Source organism: Epinephelus lanceolatus, chromosome 14 (genome assembly GCF_041903045.1).
Source record: "Epinephelus lanceolatus isolate andai-2023 chromosome 14, ASM4190304v1, whole genome shotgun sequence".
Classification (NCBI taxonomy): domain Eukaryota; kingdom Metazoa; phylum Chordata; class Actinopteri; order Perciformes; family Serranidae; genus Epinephelus; species Epinephelus lanceolatus.
In genome coordinates this window covers 8,203,459-8,227,300 of record NC_135747.1, presented here as the reverse complement: position 1 = coordinate 8,227,300, position 23,842 = coordinate 8,203,459, and the positions used below count along the sequence as shown (strand labels likewise).

The window sequence follows — 23,842 nt, the reverse complement described above, 5'->3', positions numbered from 1 at the left end:
TAGATAATAATAATAACAATAATAATAAGATAATAGATTTAAAAAAAATGTAAAAGAAGGAAAGGCTTTAGGAGGCAAATATTCTATTTTTTGTTCTATTTTACAGCTGTATTAAGGTTATTACAGTGACTCAAGAACAGGACAAGACATACGCTTCCAGAATCCATATATATAGTCTTTTTATTTTGATCTCAGTTTATGAATTGAAATAAAATTGAAAGCAATTGCAAGAGCAGTTTTAGATTGTTGTTGTTGGTTGGTTAGACCCTCTTAAAAGCAACTCTTAGACAGTAGACTCTCAGTACTGTCAATACTGTTATTATGTGCTTAAATCTGATGTAAATAGGGCCTATATATTCAGTTCTAACGGTCTAAATGCTTAAATTAATGTTTCAGTGAACATAATGAATATGACTTAAAGAAGTCTGAACTGTGCGCGAATACTTGCCACTAAAGACTACATATCCCATAAGCCTCTGCAACACATAAGTGATGTCACCTGATAATAAGGACGAGGGGAGGGTGTGCTAATGTTTACAACCACTGGACTGTCAATAATTTTATCGTAAAAACTGTGATTTTGTCGATACTTCAGCAGCATATGAAAAGACAAGTATACAGGGACGCAAACTAAATGACCTCTTCTCGCATTCAGGTAAAAAGAATATTTTAATTAAGCATTTGAGCACTTAATCAAGCAAGCTTGTTAGCGCTTAGCTCGTCGTAGTTATCTGATATTGATAAACAAGTAAGCGTAGCACAGCTATGTTATTTGCTAACGGTAACTGCACAAATTAACTGGACCTCAACCAACTCCTGCCAATGAACAAGCAGTAATGTTACATTGAAACACAACTCCTAGCGTTTCTTGTTGACCTCCAGTCTGTAACAGTTTAACAGCCACTACAACAGCTAGCTTGTAAGCTGTTTCGCTAGCTTGCAGGGGTTGAAGAAGCGACTAATTTTTGACCACGATAACTCTGATGGGTTTCACTCATAGCTTAACGCAACGTTACCCGGTTATAGATGTAAAATAGCCAGTTAACCAAACTAACTCACAAAATTTGCAGCTACGTACAGCACAGCTCCATTATACAGTAAGTTGTTTACTATGCAGCACCCGAAGCTGATATTTAGCCAGCTGGCACTTAGCTCACCCTACTTTACTCATACCTAACATAAAAAGCAGAGATGTTAATATTTGCCTCTTACGTCTTTGGTTGCTGAGTCCCTTACTGTCACTTATTTAAGCTGCTGTATCTCCACTGATGTTTGCTGTGATATCACTTACCTGTAGGTTTAAAAAAAACTAACATCATTGTCTTTTATTGTGGCAGGCTTTTGTTAACCGTGAGACATCTGGTTGCTCTCGACTCACTGTGTTACACAGTGAATCTGAGTGGGCATTTGGAAAGAACCTTTCAGTGTGTACATTGTGCTGGTAAACAGGTGTGTATTGTAATGTAAAAAAATATTTGGAAGTTACTCTCAGCTCTGCCAAGATATTACAGTCATGCTTTGCCTTTTGCCCATATTTTACTGTATCTTTTTCAAGCATGGCCTTCAGGATTTTCACCTAAAGAAAGAGACCTTACAGATGTTATCTTAAATAGGGCTGCATCTCATTATTGTTTATTTCATTGTTTTATGTGTTTTACATTACAGAATTGATGGCTTCTTTAGATTAAAATGTAAGAAAATATAGAAAAATAGCCCATCACAATGTCTTAGAGCCCAAAGTAACACCTTCAAATCGCCTTTCTGTCAGACTAAAGGTCTTAAACACAAAGATCTTCAAATTATATAAAACAAAGAAAAACAGTAAATCCTTACATTTGAGAAGCTGGCACAAATGTTTATTTGTGCTTGATAAATGACGAACAATTATCAAAATAGTTGCCTATAAATTTTCTGTTTAACTGATCAGTTGACTAATTTAGTCAGCTCAGATTTCACTTTAAATTGTTATAGGCTACCATAATTGAGTTTCTGCTAGATTGCAATTAACACAGTTTGCATTTTTCTGTAGGGTGTAAGACATGGAGCACATTAATATTGTTGTACTTTCTTGTTAGAATCGAGAATTCTGCTGCTAGTATGTCATTTTCATAGAAAACCCATTGATTATTTAAGGATTTGTAAATGCTGCGGCCAGTTTCTGAATATCTTGTAACTTCAACATGTTCTTGTTCATCCATTCATCTCTTACCAGTGTCCTGATGGAGTGGGTGTTCATCATGAACCGGATGAGCTCTCAGGGTAGCTCTGCAGCGCAGCGGAGGCGGATGGCTCTGGGAGTGGTCATACTCTTGCTGGTGGATGTCATCTGGGTAGCCTCCTCTGAGCTCACCTCAGTAAGGACTTTGTCTCAGTCAGTCACTTTTCAACACCTGCTGCCACAAAGTGGGTTGCAGTATAAGATGACACAACTGTAATAAAATGAGAGGGAGGCACAGGCCTTGATTTCTTGTGGCAGTGGCGGTATTATAAAATAAGGCTGGGTTTAGGTTTGGGCGATATTAGTGATGCATGGCTCGGAGTTTTTTAAAAACCCCACCAACCCAGCCCGTTAAGAAAGCCAATTCGCTCCTCCTGACCAAGAAAACATATGCATTAATCAGTGACATGAACCCAACCTGCAAATCCGCAAACCTAATTTGAAAGTTTCTGGTAATGACCATTGCTAATAACAATTGCTTGCTGTTGGTTATTTTGTTTATCATTTCCAGTAAATATCACAATATGTGTGTTTTCTGTTTTAAAAAAAAGTACAAACATAGGAAGACAGTATGGCTCGAGCGCACAACTGATTTTCTATGTGATTTTTTTTTTTATATGAAGTTACAGAGGTGCATATTTAACAGATTCATTAAGGACAGGGAAGCACATGCTTTCGGTTAGGACTTGGTGTTTGGCCTACATATTTACAGAGGGAAATATTTTTACAGGACGTTATGACCGCAGGGATTTAAATATGTCGGACTTCAACAGATATTCCTGGTCAAAAGCTGGATAAATGAAAGCCTGAGTTCTGCAGCGCTGATGATAAAGCTGCTTCCTGTGTGAAAGAGAGGCGGAGGGAGGGTAAGAGAAGGTGTAAGTTGGATTATTGTTCTGCGTTTTTGTTAGTTATTAATAACTTAATCAGAAGTTTAACTGATACAGAGATGCTGTAGTAAGGCCATGTATTGCAGTTCACAACTCACGCCACCAGAGCTCAGTGTCTACTGGTAGAATGGGCAGCTAAACTGAGAAACCTGGTGATTGGGAGTGGTGGGGATAACGTTACAGGACTAGAAAAAAAGAAAAACGCCTCTGCCCCTGTTTTGGAGTTTTAACTCTCTAACTTTATCTTGAGTTTATCTTTGTAACTTTATTTTGAGGTGACTTCTTCCAACTACAAAGCAGTTTATTAGCCACATGATTTTATTCAACACACCATCTCCTTTCAGCTCACTGATGTGGTGGTATCGAGTTATTGGGTCTTCCAGCAAGAAGGAAGCTTATCCCCTATCTATTCATAAACATGTACACCATAAGTATTTAAATCCAGCAAGACCTGAGCTACTCTTATCACTAGTAACTCAGCTTTTATGTTTTTTTTTTTTGTTGTTTTTGTTTTTTAAAATTCCTATCATATACCATACACTGCTGTGCAATGTCTGAAAGGTACAAAGGTATGAAAAAATAGATACCACCCAAGCCTAGCTGGGTTAGCAGCACAGAAGGTTGGAAATAGCTAGAAATGTAAAACAAGAGGAAATCAGCAAACATACTGCCTCTTACAGTCAAACATGTAAAGGAGTAACTAAACAAAGATAACTACAATCATTAGCCACATGTACTAAGCCAAAAAGTACAATGATTCATTTTCAAACATGAAGTGTAGTGAAAGTATCAAGTGTCATGTTATACTTATTAAATATAATTTGTTACTCTCCTCCCATGTCTTTTCGAAGATTTGTGTTCAACTTGACAGACTTGAAATGCAAAAGAAAAATAAACAGAAGTGTCTGAGAGGGAAAACTGTCTAGCTTGCAGCACATGTTATTTAACCACTACAAGCTGTTATCCTAACAGCATCCCTCTGTTGATTCTTCCTGTAGTACATTTTCAAGCGACAGGAGTACAACAAACCCTTCTTCAGCACATTCACCAAGACCTCCATGTTTGTACTCTATTTGCTGGGGTTCCTGCTGTGGCGGCCCTGGAGGCAGCAGTGCACTGGCACACTGAAACGGCGGCATTCGGCGTTTGTAAGTAGTTAAAGCACAGTCAACACAGGTTGGGAGCCTGTTTGCATGTTTAAAATGTTGTTTTTTCTCCAAACACTTACAACCTTTTTTTGCATTCCACAACCTCAGTCATGATGAATCACAAAGCACCCTTATATCAGGTTTATAGGCTTTATTTTTTTAGCTGCATCTGCAGCAGAAGGAAGAAGTTGTGGAAAACCTCATGGAAATCATGGGTCATTACTTTTTTTAAGTGTCTGCCTGTCTGTCCAGACTGACCCTCTTTTGTAGTTATTATTGTTTTTGTTGGGTTAGTAAAGATCACCCCATTGCACTGCATTTAAGCTCAGTTAGAAGCTGCAGCAGAGTGTTTTTTCTTTTGCAAATTAAGCCATTTTTGTGTTGTGCACATTCCTACATGATGGCAAAGAAGATTTTTGAAAAAAATGGTGAACCTTCCTCTTAAGACAAGATGATGACTGAGAATTCTTGGTTTTGGTCTGTAAGATAATGGTCTTAATTACATCTTTTTGCAGTTTGCTGATGCTGAGGCCTACTTTGCACCCTGCACCACTGACACCACTGTCAACAACTGTTTGGTATGTTGTTAAGTCACAGAGAAAGTTATGACTCTTAACAGCAAACTATCTGATGGTGCTAGTTTGCTATCATGTGTTCAGGTAGTATTTAAAGGGTTTTTAATATTTGATCAGCTTAGACAATCAAACAGAAATACAAATTTACATTTTGCAGTTGGTTTACCTCTTACCTGTAGTGCTGTTTATCAGCGTAGATTGTTTTGGTGTGAGTTGCAGAGTGTTTGAGATATCAGCCGTATAGATGTCTGTCTTCTGTCCAACATCGCATCTAGATGGCACTCGGCTTGTGGTGGTCAAAGTGCCAAAAAAAAAAAACGTTTGAAAAACTCAACAGCAATGTCTCTTTCCAGAAATCATGACCCAGTTACTTAAGATAATCCACAGACCTTGATGTGAACAGTTTCATGTCGGAGCTATTTTCTGTCTACCAAACTACACCTGCCAACTGTGTCACCACAGAGAAGGAAGTGTGCATCTCCTCATGGACGAGAGGCTTGTGACAGCACAAGATGAAAACATTAAAGGCGTTCTCCTTAGCTAAACTGTTAACCTGAGTTAGCAGTAGTATCTCACGCTTCCCTCTGTGTGGTAATGGGGTTGGCAGTGTGGTTTGGTAGAAAGAAAGTAATTCCTACATGAAACAGTTCACAACAGTGTGTGTGGAATATCTTGAGTCACTCAGCAGCTCACACCAAAACAATGTAGATTGCTAATAGCACTCATAAATGGTAAGAGGGAAAAAAGGGATTTGGGGGTGAACTGTCCTTTTGACAGCTATAATGTCTGACTTGCACTGTCACTCTTGTGCAGAGTGAACCACTCTATGTTCCGGTGAAGTTCCAGGATGTACCTGCTGAGCACTCAAATTGTTTAATTGGAGACTGTGAAACTTGTGAGTACACAGTTGATGTTGTCTGTGTAATAAATAACATGAAGCATATTTATTATCTTGTTTCAACACTCAGGAGTATGTTAAATTGCTTATGTTTTGACTGATAGCATCATCAGTTGGAATCGGTTGAAATAACAATTCAACAACAGAGGGCAGCAGTGAGCTATAAAAGTAGATAAAATGTTTTTTGGCGCTAATATGGAAGAAATACAATATTTTACAAGAGAAACCTCTGACCTTCCATGTGACCCTCAGACTCAGTTATTTCTTTTCTCTATTAATTCTCTTCTCACATACTGTCGTAATAAGAGTAGAATTATGAACCAAATGATTTTCTTCTATTCTTTCTTTTCTGAATTTGGCAGAGCAGTTGAAACATCTGATGTTCTTTGTGCTTTTCTATAACTTTTTATTGATAAGTTCAGGAGAGCTCTTACTGACCTCAATTTCTTGAGCTGGCTAAAAGCCAATGTACCTCCATAGTCTAAGGCCACAGTTAATTAGGATTTCTCTATTGATATTTTTAGATATTTATGTGTTTGGCACTTGTGTGACTTGTGTTCAACCCAGTCATGCACTGACACCCAATAAGCATGATATTTTGTGTAATTAAATAAAATGATGCCCTTGCTGCAAATACAAATGGCATCTTAAAAATTAAAAAATAAATAAGTATTTGGGCATTGAAATAAAAGCACATTTTTTCCCTGCCTCTTGTCAATTCAGGCTTCTTTCTTTTTGCACCTCCCAGCAGCTTCTAAAAAGCAGCGGGTGCGTTTCAGTAACATCATGGAGGTGCGTCAGCTGCCCTCTACTCAAGCCCTGGATGCCAAATTGTCCCGCATGTCCTACCCAGCTGCCAAGGACCATGAGGCCATGTTGCGCACAGTGGGCAAGTTAACCATCACTGATGTGGCCAAAATCAGCTTCTTCTTCTGCTTTGTGGTGAGACTAAGACAGCTTTTGATTTTACATTGCTATATCAAATTATAAACAGGACGCAATCTTGATGCATTGTATCAATGTATAATTGATAACACTCACACGTTTGATCATCCTTTTGTGTTATTTGCTAGCGAGGCGGTGACAAATGTGTTTTGCTGATACTTTGAAAAAGAAGTGCTTTTGGCACATATGAATTATGTAAGTGAGCGGAAAGATGGTTTATGAGTGCCAAGACTACAAGTCATTAATCATATAGCCTTTCAAGCGATGAACTTCTTTTAATTTGTGACTCATCCTCTCTGAGCACAATAAAGCACTTCTGGGAAACCTTAAAGCAATAAAGTATTTGACATAGGTCTTAATTTGATCACTTCGAGACTTTAAAGAGTTTGGGAAGCAGGGTCTGTGTCCACTTAGTGTTTTTCTTAGACAAAAAAGCATTTGCAGGGCACTGAGGTAGCTCAATTCCAATGCTTAATAAAAAAGCTCTACCAGTGCTTTTTTTTAAAATGACATGTTCCATGTGGATTTTGACATTAACGTTAAGCTAAGTAGCTAACGTTATACCACTTTCTGTGTGTCTCCTGTCTGCTCCCACAAATGGACATTTTTGTCTTCATTGTTTTAGTTTCTGACTAACGCATCATACAGTATCTAAAGGAGCAACAGTGACTACACCAGCGCCTTTCTGAAAAGTTCACAGATTTTCAGTTTAGAATAACTATGAGTGGAAGAAAGTCAGAGCACTCTGAAAAAAGACCCTGGGTGCTGCACTTTTTTCAAAGAGGCTGCATGCAACCTGAAAAAAGATGCTGGGCACTGTCTCTTCTGGTTGTCTGTTCATCTGTCCATGTCCTTCTGTTCCATTCTCATGAACAGGATATCTCAAGAGCACCTTGAGGGAATTTCTTCAAATTTGGCACAAACTGTCCCCTTGGACTCTACAATGAGCTGACTAGATTAGGTGGTCAAAGGTCAAGGTCACTGTGACATTGTGCGTTGCATGGTCGTGAATGTGGTATCTCAAGAACACCTTGAGGGAATTTTCTCAAATTTGGCACAACCATCCACTTGCACTCAGTAATGATCTGATTAGAATTTGGTAATCAAAGGTCAAAGGTCAGTTTGGCCTCACAAAACATGTTTTTTGCCATAACTCCAGAATTCATACATTAATTATGACAAAATTTCACACATCTGATAGAATAAAATGATGACATCATGTCATTTTGTATCCAAAAGGTCAAAGGTCAACTTCACTGTGACATCATAATATTCTGCAAAAAAAACACTTTTCTCGCCCTTACCTAACATCATATCTGAGGAACAGAAGGGGAGACATTTGGTCAAATACTGAATTGGTGACACTAACTGACACTGACTCTTGGATGTCCACCTTGAAACTGTGCTGATTGTAGAGATCTTTTGCAACATTCTAAATTTGAGGTTATATGTTTGTTTTGAATTGTTCAGTGTTTCTGTTTATCACTTCTAACACAGTAGGTATGTAGTGTTTGTGACTACACTGACACAATTCTGGCAGCTTTCTGCTTTTTTTTAAAATTTACTGTCATAGCTATTTTGGGCATTTTATGCCATCATTACATAGTAATAAGGTAGAAATGACAGTAAACAAATGAGAGAGAGATGTAACAAAGGTCTAAGGCCGGATTTGAACCGGGTACTTCCTTACTCTCACAATGAACTACTAAGGCCTCAGTGACTGGGACAGCGAGTGAAATTAAAAGTTCAGTCAGTCTGCAAAACCAGATTTTATAAAGAATGTGAGAAATATTTTACCACAGGGTTTTTGTTCTGTAATGTGCAGAAAATTTCACATTGCTGCTTCTTTTTCTCTTCCAGTGGTTTCTGGCTAACCTGTCCTATCAGGAAGCCCTGTCCGACACACAGGTCGCCATTGTCAACATCCTGTCATCCACCTCAGGTGACTCTTTGACTCTGTGAAATTGAGGCAAATTTGTGATATTGATGTTGATAAAATTGACTTAACTTTTGCTTCTTTCTCTTAAGGCCTGTTCACGCTCATCTTAGCAGCCATATTTCCCAGCAACAGCAGTGACCGTTTCACCTTGTCTAAACTGTTAGCTGTAGCTCTGAGGTAAGGCCTGAATGAAAGTGTTGGCAGACAGGTCAGTTGAGAAGGGCATGTTGGGAGGTTTCAGAGCTGAGCATATATCTGCATGTGGATGTATTGTTTTCTGTTTTTTTGTGTCTGCCTGATGTGTCTCCATGCTTTACATTTATTTTTCTGTTCCATAAAATGCCAACCATCCTTTTCAGGGAAGTAAAAGTTGATGGTCTTGGTGAAATATTATTTGATTCACAGGAGGAGCATAAAATATTATTTGTTTTACTTGCCTCTTTCGTGGCAGCTTTAGATTTTAAGAAAATCTTTTGTAAATATCCTTGGTACCAAAAAGGATAACTTCTATTTTGTTGTGCCCGATCTGTCCTCTGAAAAAACCTTGATCCCAGTACACCTTATTGAACAATCCCCTGATCTTAATCTTGTGGCAGCCCTGATACATATTTAATGGTTTTTCCCTAAGGCACCTATTCCAGTTTTGTTTGTCTTGAAATGTTGATAAATTAAATGTTAGTTTTAGCCAAATTGTTGCACTTATCTTATTAAGGCCTAGTCCACACGCTTTTTCTGAGTTTTGACTTTTTGTCCACACACAACCAACACATAAGGTCACTGAAAATGTACAGAGGTTGGCTAAGAACCTTGGTGCTATCTTTGATCGTGACCTGTGTTTTGAACCCCCGTCTTATAAAATTTTCTCTATGTACAGCCTCTTTTATCTTAAGAAGACACCAAAAAAAACTTGTACATTAAAATGCCCTGTTATCAGGCCTCTCAAATAAATCTTTAAACAAACTTCAGATGATCCAAAGTGCAACATGTCTACTCACCAAGACTATACATTAAGAACAAATTGCTCTGGTTTAAAATCCGGCTTCATTGGCAAGATTTTGCTTTTATTTTTTTTAAATCTTGGCCTGGCTCCACCAGCTGCAAACGTAAGCGTCACGTCAGCGTAGCGTCGCGGCGTATTCATTTGGGCTCCACTGACGGCGTACAGAAGCGACATGTAGAGAAGCCAGCGGGGTTGTTTACCGTTTGCTGAGCCGAGAGGCTGCATGTAGGCTGCATGAAAGTTAAAGCATTTTCCACCTAAGTTATTACATACATTTACAATACAATATACAATAAACAGTTTCAATTGTATTAAAATACATAGTTTAAACGGTAGGATCACGGATAAACATGGCTAAATGCATGAAAAAGAATCATCACATATCACCTCTGATAATGGTTTATTAATTTAAAAACACATTGTGCTCGTTTAGCACACTATTTCATGTAGTTTTTATTTGCTGGAGGGTCGGTAGGGGAGCGTAGTGCGACAAAAATAGAAGAGCCGCCTAAAATAGAGAGTTGGCGCGCGACAGACGGGGGTTGTCGCACCGCTTCCGTTGCCGGTGGAGCCGCTGTAATTGATTAACAGGGGGGCGAGCTGCTACAGGACTTGCGCTGCAGACGTGCCGCGCCGCTGACGTGCCCAGTGGAGCCTGGCCGTAAGTGGACAGACTCCTGACTCTTTATCTGATAAATTGGTCAAATACATTCCCTCTACATTCTTAAAATCCTCTACCTCTTGTATACTAATTGTCCCTCAGGATAGAACTAAAAAGTACAGTGATGATGCATTCTCTGTCATTGGCCCTCCTCCCTGGAAAAACCTTTGAGAGATGGTCAGACTCAAATTCCGTTGAAAGCTTCAAATGAAATCTTAAAACCTATCTTTTTAGACTTGAATTTATGTAGCTTTTTTAAATTAATTACATACACGTGTCTGTGCGAGGTTTAGTCTTTTATCTGTATTTTCTCATTTTATTATGTAAAGGACTGTATGAACTGTGCCATACAAATAAATTTATTCTATTTCTACTTCTTATTATTAGGGTTGTTGTTATGTCACTGTTTGTTGGTTTGGCGTGCTCTTTAACGCTTCAGTTGTGTTTTTGAGTTTTCATTTGGCCATAGATTTCTTTTTCATAATAGTGTGTTTATTGAGGATAAAGGAGGGAAAAAACCCTGCTTTCAAAAGTAAATGTGTCCATGTGGACTAGGCCTTAATTTTAGTCAAAGTGAACTGAATGAATTACTAGTTGGTCACAAGTTCAGTCATCCCTTTTGTGTAAGGCTCCAGTAATATTGTAGTTTGCCTTATTGTAGAAACTGACTAGAATGTTGATGTTGGACAGTTCAGCAAAACCCCAAATAATGTTCAATGACAATGCTTTTTCCATCCACTGCCCATGTTTTTTTTTAAGTTCTTGCTTTCTAAAACATATACTGTATGTGACATCCAGGTTATGGTCAAGGTTAAAGAAAGATTGTTGTTACGGTTGATAAAGCAACATTAATTGCAGATTGGTGATGCAATCCAGACTCTGGTCTCCTAAATCAAAGTCAGATGTCCCACATGCCCATCCACCAGCCTGACCTCCACACCCTTATATTGCTAGTTAAAGGACACACTACCTCCTGCATTGACACTTTAACATTGAAACTTGACATAAATCCTAATGTGCAGAATTGTCCAATGTTGGTGTACACTTGGCTGGAATTTATGAACATTGAAAGGGTCTTAAGGCATTTTGTCATAATGATGTAGATCTCATTTCAAACTTTAAGTCTTGAAATTCTACTGATTACCCTTTTAACCATGAAAATTTGAATTATGCCGCATCTCTCCTGTTTAGCATGGGAGGTGTTACCCTTGTGAGTTTCTCCAGCATGGACAACCCTGATGAGAAAGGCGTCATAGGTAACCATGGAGACAGCAAGTATCTGTCACTCTTTCACCTTGCTTTTGTTTTGTGAAATTGTATATTAGTCCAAAGGCCCAGGCACACCAAACTGACTTCAGGGAACTAGTAGTGACGAAATCTCCTTGCTGCGTTGCTTTATGTCACCTGTGTCTCAGCCAAAAAGTTGCACATGAACACACTGCAGACCTCAACCACCGGCCAACCAGCACTTTCGTTCGGTGCTTGCATGAGAGGAAATAACACTCCACACCAGCAGATGTAATCAGTTTGTACTTGTCAGTCAAAAAGGGAAACAGGAAGACCATCTTGATGCTAGTTAGCCAGTTAGCCCATTAACAACACAACAACAGTGTTGAAGCATCATAGCATATTTACCGTGCGCTAGTGAGCAATAACACAAAACATCAGGAAACGTTTCTGCTAAAAAGCTCACTGGTTAAAAAAAATAATCATACCTTATGTAACAAGTTTGTTCTGGTCTCACTCCCTCTTCCCTCTTGGCTCTTTGTTTACTTTCCTCACTTCCGTTTCTCCCCTCGTGCGCTGAGCTGAACTACCAATCAGAGGGATTTTGTTCACCGATTGACTCTGCAGTTGCTGACGCCAATTCAACACACTGAATTGGCGGCAAAAAAAGCCAACTAGTGCCGACGAGGGCCATTGGTGCGGGACACACCGCAGAGATGGCCCAACGTTGGCTGATGGCCGACTGTCAGCTTGGTGTATCAGGGCCTCAGTAGTGTTGAATTGATATGATTTGAAACCTTCTCTCTTTGAAAGTGTGATTGATTTTTATATGGAGGTTCCTTGTGGTCACTGGTGGGGGCGGCGCTGTACGCAGTCTACATCGTCATGATCAAGAGACGAGTGGATCGGGAAGATAAGCTTGACATCCCCATGTTCTTTGGTAAGCAGTGCTCAGTATATTGGTTTTGCCGAAAATGCCAGTATTTCGATCATTAACAATATTCTGAGCAATGTCTGCACCCTATCTTTGCATTTAAACACAGAAGAGACCCCTGCACAGTAGTTGTCCTCACTGTGGTTTATAGAAGGCACCTTTCGAGCTGTCTAAGCTGGAGATGCTGTGTGTCTCTTAGGGTTTGTGGGTCTGTTCAACCTGCTGCTGCTGTGGCCAGGCTTTCTTCTGCTCCACTACACGGGTTTTGAGGCCTTTGAGCTTCCCAGCCAGCTGGTGTGGACATATATCCTCATTAATGGCCTCATTGGAACCGTTCTCTCAGAGTTTCTCTGGCTCTGGTGAGCACCTGACCCATTGTTTATTCAGATCACATTTCTGGCACCAAACCATCATAATTTACATTTTGTTTAAGGACATTATCAGTTGAGTAAGTTGAACAAATGACTTTGAAGAATATACAGTATTTCAGAAACACTTTAATGCTGACCTGATGATGTGGCTTTTTCTCCACAGGGGCTGCTTTCTCACATCATCTCTAATCGGGACTCTGGCATTGAGCCTCACCATCCCGCTCTCTATAATGGCAGATATTTGCATGCAGAAGGTACATTTCCTACCACAGGGACTTGACAATCAGAGTCAGGGTTTGAAGTTAGATTCAAGATAATTTTTGTTTGGCATTGGCAAGACACCAGATTGAAAAGTGTGGGTCAGAGCAGACTGCAAAGTGAAGTCTTGTTAATGTTACTGTTTACTTAGTATACTGTTTTTGTTAGATTGCTTTACACAAAAAATAATTCACTTAAGTTAAAGGGAGTAAATGTTTATTAAATTTGGGGTTAAATGAGTTTTCAAATTTAAACATATGTTTAGAATTGTAACAAAAAAATCTGACAGTCATCACAGTAGTTGTAATAGCCACTCTCTGTATGTGTGTGGATAGGTACGTTTCTCGTGGCTGTTTTTTGCTGGGGCGGTCCCCGTCTTCCTCTCCTTTTTCATTGCCACACTCTTGTGCCACTACAACAACTGGGACCCTGTCCTGGTGGGGCTGAGGAGAGTGTATGTCTTCATCTGCAGGAAACATCGCATTCAGAGGTACACACTGCTTGATTCTACAAAGGAATTACAGGTGACACAGCACAGTGTGACAGCTGTATTGGTGGTCTAAAGCTCAGAAACTGGCTAAGCAATTGATTGTATGAAACAATTTGTGCCTTAGCTAACATACATACAACCCACTGTGACAAGCCACGTAAAGTTAAGTGTTGATCATTTTCTAAGCACACAGTTTAGTTCATTTTTAGTTTGATATCTTGCCTTTCAAGGAGCCATTGGTTCCAGTATATGAAAAACTTGACCCCTGCATGGGAGAACAGTGCAACACTTTTAGTCCTTTTAGCAAGGTTACACAAGCAGCCAGGGCTGTTTTGAAAACATTGGGCCAGATCCTCAAAAGGATTGCACTGCTTTTGTGACCGCTAAACCTGTGCAAATGAGAGAAAAAAATAGCGTGCAATCCACAAAGCACACGCAAAGGGTGAAATGCACGCAAACTGAACACAAACTGCACTGCCACTCCTAGCTGCATGCATGTAAATTAGGGAATATTCATAAATTCTGCGCAAAATTGCCCCCTTCTTATGCAAATAAGCCTCATTGCAAATACCACCTAATCCACAAAGACCAGCGCTAATTGCCACAGGCAGTAAAGTGGTGCTATTTAACGCCAGTGAGACCCGTGTATTAAATCCACGCAATTTCTCTTTCTCCCTCTCTCACTCTCTCTCTCATGCAAAATGATTGCAAATTTCACTCAGTTGGTGGTAACTGTGGAGCATAGCCTATATAAGGGCTGTCATGCCAGGACTCCGGTAATCATGGCAGCAGTGATTGTAGCCAGGCGAAGGCACCGTAATGGCAGGCGCGCACCAGAAAGGATTTATCGGAAGAGAGTATCACTTTTTGATTTAAGTGACAATGAAATCATTTGCAGATACCGGTTGCCAGGCCGCATGATCCTTGCACTACTAGATGACATCAAGGATGACATTGAGCCTGCCACCCAGAGATCCCATGCTTTACCTGGCATTGTCAAATTAGTGTCTACTAGTGATGCGCGGATGGGCTCTGACGGCACCCGAATCCGCATCTATCCATCAATCATCCATCCACCACCCATCCGAGCAAATTAATTTTCTGTAATTACAGACCCGCATCCTCCCGCACCCGCATATTTATATTATCAGGAAAGATTAGATCCTGACCGATCCCGTCAGCTGACTGACATTAAAATAATCAATAAAATGGCGCTGTTACTCCGTGTGTAAAGGCGCACATTGGCACTCTTAATGAGGAGACACTCATTTCTGCTGCTGCGGGGATCACTGTGTTAAATAAACCCTTCCACATGACACATTTAAAGAGTATGCTTGCCCAGCCAATCATACATTATTTATCAGCGGGATATAAGCATGATGATATAGAGGGCCTATTGTATTGCACACGACACAAGTAGGCTCATTTTACATTTTAGAGCATGCAATACATTTTCCCCTCATTAATGTTTGTCAAAGCAATTTGTAAACTTTGTTTTTAAAGGGTGCGATTTAAATAAAAGTTATTATTAGGCTATTATTTTCACCCGCCCATAACCCATCTGCCATTAATCAGATTGTTCATTTTTATCACCCGATCGACCTGGCGGTTATAACTGCCATCCGCGCATCTCTAGTGTCTACACTACAGGTTCTTGCATCTGGCTCTTTCCAGAACCCCATTACAGGCGTCTCAGGGCTCTCACAGTCATCCATCAGCAGGGCCATGTGCTGCAAATTGCGCTCAGCTGCCAAACTTTGTGGGCGTGTTAGCGCCGGCATATGATTAGAGCAAATTCTTTTGAGGATAAGGCGCTAAAACAGGGCAGATTGCGTGAGCTAATTCTGCGCAAATAATGATGCTGTTAGCAGGAGCAATACATTCTTTGTGGATCTGGCCCATTGTCTTTTGGTCGATTGAAGGACATTGGATTTTAGATTTTGTTGCCAAAAAGCACATTTATGAGCTAAGTTGTCAGAAAATCAAACTAAGAAGATGAGGAGTGAGCAAAACAGCACCTTTGAAAAAGTAATGCAATTCAGTTCCATCCCTGGAAGCAGCATTTGGTGCTTAGCTGGGAGCTCTATTGATCAAAACTGGCAACAAAGCTGCTGTTTGGTTTTGGTATTGATAGGGAAAAAGTTTTGAAATCCAACATAATGTGGTTGTGTGCTCTCTCTCTCTCTCTCTCTCTCTCTCTCTCTCTCTCTCTCTCTCTCTCTCTCTCTCTTTCTTTTTCATCTCTCACACACACACACGCACGCACGCACGCACGCACACACACACACACACACACACAGGACCCTGTACTTCTTTACTTGTGAGGATCCTTATTGACATAATGCATTCCCTGCTTCCTTACCCTCAACTTAACCATAAACTAAAACTTATTCTAACTTGAACCTTAAAACCAAGTCTGAACCCTCAAACAGGCCTGTTAATGCCTGTCTTAAGGTAAGGACCTACCAAAATGTACTCATTCTCAAGGTCTAAAATTCAAATTGGTTCTCACAAAGATAAACAACCAAGTATACACTCTGGGCTTTACAAGCTGCAGGCCCAAAATACATGGTTGGCTTCCCTAAAAACTTCCAAAAACTTTGTCACTTCAAAAATGTATTTAATTTATTTAACAGACACAAACATGATTCAAACACTGTTCTAAATTAACTTCATAAAAAAATTGTGAAACATTGTTTCACAGCAGGTAATCAAAGCACAGTTTAGTACAGTTCATCTTAAATCCAGTGCTGTGTACTTCATGCATTCACATACAGTGGTACTCACAGTACAACATGACCCAGCTGTGCTGATCACCGGCACCCATCTATAAATAAATAAGTTAGTGATATGACAACACAACCATCAGGGGATGTTTTTTTTTCTGGTGGCACACCTGCGGAAGTGGAGCAGTGTGGATGAATGAAAAATTAAAACAATAAACACTTTATTTTGGGTGGTAATGCATTACAGGACACTGTAAATGTAATAATATTATGTGAAATTCTGTTAGTAATTTGTTATATTACGTCATCGCTGCTAAAACAGTGATTTTAATGCTTTTGTAACATCTTACTTTTGTAAGCCTCATTACAAGGTGATGGCAATGTAAAAAATATAAAGGTGATGAAGTGCACTCTCTAAACGATCATCTATCATGAGTTTAATGTTCATAAAATGCTTGATTATTAATGGCCTAGTACAGTATTAGGCTATAAAAGTCAACTTGTCTCATGTAAGGCATAAGCACTAGTCACTTATCTTATCAGACCAATCACATCATTATATCCTCAACACAACAGTTATTTCCAGGTGTCTCTCTTTCCTTAGACAGGTTATTTGTCACATTGAGCCATTATTATTATTGGACATTCATTTTCCAATGGACTGCTCTGCTTCAATAGCATCATGGGTTTAGTAAATGTGGTTAGTATGGCCTTTGTGATGCAACAGCAAAAAGAGTGTAAACACACACACACACACACACACACACACACACACACACACACACACACATCTGGGACCAGGCTAGGTTAATAAACACTCAGGTCTGAGCACAAAGCAAGTTTGTAAAAAAAAAGTAAAAATTCTATGAAAAGGTTTTAGTCAACTCATTTAAAAAATTAAACCTTTTAAAGTTTTAAATAGAAAGTGAGTTGTTGTATTGTTGTGTGACCTATTAAAAATGAATTGACCTTCACTCTGACACACACTTAGTCTTTCCTTTGACATTCTCACAAGGACAGTACACTCCATTTGTAGCTTGCAGCCTCGCTAAGTTAAGTCTGTAATCAGATGTACATGCTTGACTGACTATCCTCTCTGTGGCAGTTATGCTCTCCATTCTTCTGTGAATGCTGTGTAGGGATAATTATAATAATGATGGTTGTCAAGATGATGACTGTGATGATGATTGACACACCGTTCCCTCTGCCCACAGACTGCCAGAAGACAGTGAGCAGTGTGAAAGCCTTATTCCTCTACACACCGTCTCCCCCAGCGAAGGAAGCTTCTGCTCATGATCCAGCAGTCAAACACAAAGTAAATGATCACTCAGCCACATTGACCTGTGTGTGTGTGCATGTGCATGTGTTTAAGAGGACTCATTATTCAGCTGGGTTGTTTGAATCTTACCCTTTACAAAAAATATAAAAACTCTCAAGCTATTTTTCCTCTTCCAGTTTTAAAGAGGACCTATTTTACTCATTTTCACGTCCATATTTGGATTCTGTCTTAAACACTGTTTTAGTGCCTGTCTCTTTAACCCCCCCATTCTGAAAAAGCCCAGTCTGCTCTAAATGGTCAGCATTTCTGCAGACTCATCATCTCTGCACAGCAATTGCAGCTGCAGAATGACTGTAAAGGAGAATAGTGTCACTTTATTTCATGAAAAGTCATGAATAAAAGCTTCTAAACACAACCGGACATGTTCCAGCAGGAATCTGATCCAAAATTTGGGAGAAATTAACAACATGAGCAACTACGATTACAGGTTTCCCTGATGTTAGCATGTAGCTACATGGTGCAGTGTATGTAATGTAAAGGCTTCCAGTAGCATGCTTGGAGCAGATGATCATATAAAGAAATTTGCCATGATCTGACATCAGCTCTTAGCCAAATTTAAAAAAAACTTTTAAAAACAGTATTCAGAACACTGTAGCCTGAGGTTTTTGCTCACAGAGATTACTTTTATATACGTTTACCTTATTGAATCTTTGGCCATGTTTAAAATAAACATCTAACATTGTAACTCTATATATAAAGTGCGACAACTTCTAATGGTTCTAAGTGTTATTGTGTTGTTAATTAAAATCAATGATGCTTGTTTTTGAAGAATAGTGGATACATTAAATTAAGCCCCTGCTTGACGACTTCGGTAACATTTTAAGTAACTGCATCCTCTATAGTTTGGACAATGTTGAAGCTGCACTAATATATAATTTCTAATGTTAACAAGGGATAAAATCAGTACAAAAAAAAAATGAAAGGGGCCACTCTTAATCACAAACTCTCAGAGAATTGTCACTGACTTCTCTCAGCTTTACAGAGTGTGTTTTTGGCTATTTTTTGTCCAGCAGCTCTACTCAGTCGTGGTTCCTGCAGGCAGCTGTTTTCAGTGAAGCCTCTCTAAAAACCCACTGTGTACTACCTGCCCAGCAACGAATGCCAGAGTCAGGTATTTTTCTTAGGAGTTTGTGGAAAGGAGAGTGAATATTTAGACTAATATTTGTCTGGTGGCCAGAAACATTACTCCAAATGAATGCTAATAATGCTTCATCAAATAGTCATTAGGCAATAGTTTGCAAACAAGCACAGCAACTTCATAAGGTGATAATATGTCACTGTTTTGTGTTCAGCTTGTTCTGCTGCCCCCAAGTGGCCAGCTAGGCAGCTTTAATATTAACACTTTGTTAGATTTGCATCCCAAACACTTGGATTTTGTAATAGTTAATGAAGTTCAGGATTCCTACTATCTCCTTGATGCTCAGTTGTTTCTCTTAAAACATCTGTCAAGTGTTTGTCAAACGCCCTCAGTGTTTAGACATGGTGGTGAATAAGATGGACAGAAGACGAGCAGGACAGGAAGATCATGACGTAAATATTTTAGACCAGAGACTGGCCACCCACTTCACAAAGTCTGCATCTCAGTGAAGTCGCCTGTCTGTTCACTATTCATTGGTTTAGTCAAGCTTTTCTCAGCTGCCTCCCAAACCGACAAAGTAATTGCCAGCAGGACAGAGAGATTTTGAACTCAGCATGTGGTTTCTAATAAGGTGTTAGTGGGGAATGAAAACAGTGCAATTTAGGACAGACTTAAGCCTGTCTGCTGGGTATGTAGTGTCTAATGGAGGAGCAAAACCAGAAGCAAGTGTATATGTGTGGACGTCATTGTGTCCATTTTCATACAATTAAGCTTGCGACTATTACAATTATTTCATTATTGATTAACCTTTTGATTATTATTTTTGTTACATCATTAAGTGTTTAATCTTTATAGTGACACAAGATGATCAATGTTATTCACTTTACCCTCCAGTGGTTTTAATGTTTTGGCTGATCAGTGTGTGTACATATATATATATATATATATATATATATATATATATGTATAATACTGCATCTTAATAATAAAAAGTATAAAGAGAGCTATATACACAATTGGAGGCTGGGCCCACTTTACTACGCATGAAGCCAAAAAAGCTGGATATGCAGTATGAAATTACCCACATCATCGACATCATAGTGTCCATAGAGGAGGTGCACTGGAGACTTCCGCCGGCCAAGCAGCCAACTTCCAGTTCAACCCTTCGCTAACTTGGATGGGGAAAAAATTGTTAAATTGTATGGCTCTTCTAGACATTAAAAATGTTATAGTAAAACGAGTCATTTCGCGGGGGTTTTAATATTAAAAAAATGTATCCACTGATTACAGATCTATTTTACTATGTAAGTCTGAGGAAAAAGTCTTCTTTGGAACTACAGCATCATGTGACGGATCCGGATGTTGTAATTCAATGTTTGGCTGTTTTGTGAAATTGACTCTAAAGTCTCAGGGCTGTTCTGGGGGCTTATCTTCATAAATAGTGATTTGCCACAATGTTAATGTTCTGAATGAATGAATGTTGCACACAGAACCTTTAAAATATTGGAGTGAGTTTACTAAATACCCTCCATGTGCAATCTTTTAAATGGTAAAATGCAAATTCCCAGTGTGAGTACAATGCAAAATCAGTGAAGTAGCACTACCCATACATGTCTGTACATAATTCTGTTCGTTTGACGTGTTTTTTTTTTATTTGTCTCCCAAGGCGGTGAGAGTGGATCTCACTGAGCTGACAATCTGGAAGCTTTCAGAGACATTGAACTACCCCAGTGCCTCCTATTAAATCTATTTATTTTCAAGAGTGCTGAGACCACACATCCATTTCTACAAGCTCACTTCTATTTTCGCATTCCAGTCATCCCAGACTGAGATCCTGTTTTTATTTTTTGCCTATGTTTTCTGTGTAGTAAAAAAAAAAACCTTACGGTTCTCAAGGTGCTGGACATTATCAGTGAATACTATAGTGTCGTGACCAAATGAAACGGTACATATTGAACTGGATCATAACACTAACAGAGGCAGAGTAGCTCTGTGTGTTTCTCCTATTGACAGTCTCCATTTCACAGTCACAAATTTTTTTTCAGGCTGAACATTCTTCTGTACTGGACATTCTTATTTTTGTCTATACGCCTTTTAAAACTGTGCTGCTATTTTGTACGTTTTTGTGTGAAGCAGACAGAGTGCATTTTCATAAATGACGTATGTAAAAAGTTTGTTTTTGGTTTGGCTGCATTTGATAGAGAAATCCTGCTTTTCCATAAATCAGCCATGTGACATACTTCATATGAGTCAATCAATATGACTGCAGTGTTTTCAGGATGTGTGATGTGGTAGAATCTGAAACTAAGCACGGTGTTGAGTTGATCTTACCAGCATCTTCAGTTTGGGTAATGACAGAACCATTGAGAGTGACTTGTGCGTGCATTGTGAGATATTTTTTCACTTACTTTAGACCTCCAGATGATACTGACTCTGTCCTGATAGTATTCAACATTTTAAAGGGGCAGTTCAGCCCAAAATTAAAAATACATCTTTTCCCCCCTCGCCTGTAGTGCTGTTTATCAGTCTAGATTGTTTTAGTGTGAGTTGCCGAGTGCTGGAGAAATTTGCCGTAGAGATGTCTGCCTTATATAATGGCACTAGATGACATTTTGCTAGTAGTGCTCAAAGTGCCAAGAAAATCATTTGAAAAACTGAACAGCATTGTGTCTTTCCAGAACTCATGACTCAGGATAAACCACATACCTTGTTGTGAGCAGTTTAATGTAGGAACTATTTACTTTTTACTGAACTACACCTACCAACCTTATCACCATGCAGAAGCAGAAGGAAGTGTGCATGCATCTACTGCTGGCTCACCTAACACCACTGAGCTAGCTGATGTTACAGCCCAGCCAAGAAGATTGCAATTAATATTTCCGTCTCACTCTCTCAGGAGCATGAGCCTCTCGTCCCTGACTGGATGCGTGTTCCCTTCTGCACGATTATACATTCGGCAGGTGTAGTTTGGTAGAAAGTAATTAGTGACTAAGTGAAAATTCCTCACACAAGGTCTAGGTCTAAACTGATACAGGTAAGGGGAAAAATTTAGTGTGAACTGTCCCTTTAACTTCTCTCACTAAATCTTTTATTTTTAGTCCTTATTTTCTTTTGTTATGGAAACCTTTGTAGCCGGACATGAAGTAAAATGTAATCACATTACAGCTGAACAAGAATCCTTCAGCATCCTTCAACAGCTTTCTTGTTTCCCTCTGTACCTCTGACAGTGCTGGATCATGAAGACAAACTGTGATAGAGACATAATATTTGTGTTTTAATATGAACATATGTTAAGCCTTCTGCTATAAGCTACAAACGCCTTGCTGCAATAACGGTCGTCTGCTCGTACTGTATGAGCAGTTTCCTTTTCCAAATGAGTGTAAATACTGTACACAGTGAAGCATTAACAGAGAATTGATGTTTTGTTTATGAAATTCAGATGACCACTACAGATTCCTGTCTGAGATTGTGTATTATTTTATATTTTATGTATCATTGTAAATCATTACTGCCAGAGGAAGTGTGTGCATCACAGCAAAATTCTCTTTTATTAGCAACTGAGATTATATCACATTGATTAGACTGTTGTATATGATCATTTATGATTTATTTACTGTGTTTGTGATTTCATGTGATGAGAAAAAAGCATTTCTTTCAGTGTGCCTCAGTGTGTGTCATGTAAACACTACAGTTGAAGGTGAAATGTCAATATTATTCCACATCCTGTTAAATGTCAGCTGTGTGTACATCTTTATGGAGTGTTTATAGCACTCAGCATTGACTGGATGTATGAAGTGGAGGAAGTAATAACCGGCCTGTGAGGGTAAAGTAACGGGTTGAGCACTTTAAGTGACAGATATAAACTTTTCTCGTTCATGTTCATTGTTGCACTTGCAGTGTATTTGCCAATCAGTCCCTCCTGCCACAGTTGCAACTATTAAAGCTTTTCAGGAAGATTAGTTTCCCATGTTGTTTGCTTAGATTTCAAAAGAAAATTATCATTATTATTTTTTCTCATCTTTTATCAATGGTGCTTGTGAAATCATGGATATGATTTTTTTTCTTTCTCAGGTTCTTTGTCTTGTTTTTCATATCTGAGCAGTTTCTTTGTCTTTCAAGTGTCATTATTGAAAATGTTATATCTTAAAGAAGGCTCTAATAGTAACATCCCTTTTATCAACCTCAGCTCTTGAATTATCCTTTTATTTTGTAAATCTGTTTTCATACTTACACTGCACTATTAAAACATCTTTTAAAATGTCTGTGTTCAATGGCATATTTCTACAGATCACATTTCTTTTGAAGAAACATTGCAAATGTTGGTAAGATGTGTCAGAGTAGCAGCATTTCTTCTTTGATATGATTTGCATGTATTTGCTCTCATATCCAGACCATATAGTTGTGAACAAGTCTTTTGTGCAGATACAAATAGAAAGTTTGTTACTAGGGGGAAGTTCTTTTCCACAGACTGGATTTTTCATAAATGAACTCCTTGTTTCCACATAACTCTGTGTATGTAGTCCACCAGAAGTCTATTCATTCCTTTAAGAACCTCTGTGATCTCTGAAGTGTTTGTAAATTTACCACAAGTGCATTGAAAAAAACTGAACTTTTGCAGCAGATTATGGACAGATACACACTGTGCCACACTAAGTTAGCATAAAACACAAATATGCAAAAAGATTGATGAATGTAATACAGCTCTATACATTTTTTGTGAGTGAAAAGTTGGCGGTATGTATGTTAGCTGTGTAACAAAGACTGCATGCATTGCGGATCATACATCTTAAACTATCTCACAAAATTGGCTGCAGACCTGCTCAGCCAACCTCCTCACTTATCTGTCGCCATGCATTATTATTATGTCGCTGTACTGCTTCATGCACATATTTCACAAGATTGGAAGGTGAAAAACACTCAAAATTAACTTTTCTGTCATTTCTGCAGTAGTGTTTTTATCCATCCATAATGAGATGCTTTTCCTTGGGTTGAACACTAGGGGTGTACTGCGTATACTAAGTCCGGACATAAAACAGTGGAAATGAGACGTTACTTATTCAAAGTTTGTATGCTTATAGGAAAAAAGCTCTTGGTTAGCCGGACACTTTTCTGCACATGGATAGTCCATACCTGTCCATCCAGAAG

General features: G+C 39.0%; 1 protein-coding gene across 3 annotated transcripts; it reads left to right on the top strand.

The window, feature by feature from the left end:
- Positions 1 to 489: 489 nt before the first annotated feature.
- LOC117251359 (solute carrier family 35 member F5-like) lies at positions 490 to 20,924 on the top strand. 3 transcript variants are annotated; one of them, XM_033617588.2, is made up of 16 exons: positions 490 to 655; positions 1,338 to 1,449; positions 2,213 to 2,354; positions 4,107 to 4,256; positions 4,772 to 4,834; positions 5,645 to 5,726; positions 6,478 to 6,671; positions 8,535 to 8,616; positions 8,703 to 8,790; positions 11,466 to 11,530; positions 12,337 to 12,441; positions 12,635 to 12,794; positions 12,970 to 13,060; positions 13,400 to 13,554; positions 17,495 to 17,595; positions 20,364 to 20,924. In XM_033617588.2, exons 3-15 carry the CDS (start codon positions 2,220 to 2,222, stop codon positions 17,574 to 17,576), a joined length of 1,452 nt encoding a protein of 483 aa, XP_033473479.1. In that variant the 5' UTR covers positions 490 to 655; positions 1,338 to 1,449; positions 2,213 to 2,219; the 3' UTR covers positions 17,577 to 17,595; positions 20,364 to 20,924. The 3 variants fall into 3 exon arrangements, with proteins under 3 accessions (XP_033473479.1, XP_033473480.1, XP_033473481.1); XM_033617589.2 differs by having other exon boundaries at positions 492 to 655; positions 6,481 to 6,671; positions 20,364 to 20,923; XM_033617590.2 differs by lacking the exons at positions 490 to 655; positions 1,338 to 1,449; positions 2,213 to 2,354 and adding an exon at positions 3,003 to 3,096.
- The last annotated feature ends 2,918 nt before the right edge of the window (positions 20,925 to 23,842 follow it).

Bases quoted from the DNA above. Each gene is read 5' to 3' on its own strand.
- LOC117251359 (XM_033617588.2), top strand. From the start codon at position 2,220: ATGGAGTGGGTGTTCATCATGAACCGGATGAGCTCTCAGGGTAGCTCT. The intron at 8,617-8,702 runs GTGACTCTTTGA...CTTTCTCTTAAG, and splicing joins CATCCTGTCATCCACCTCAG to GCCTGTTCACGCTCATCTTA. The intron at 8,791-11,465 runs GTAAGGCCTGAA...TCTCCTGTTTAG, and splicing joins CTGTTAGCTGTAGCTCTGAG to CATGGGAGGTGTTACCCTTG.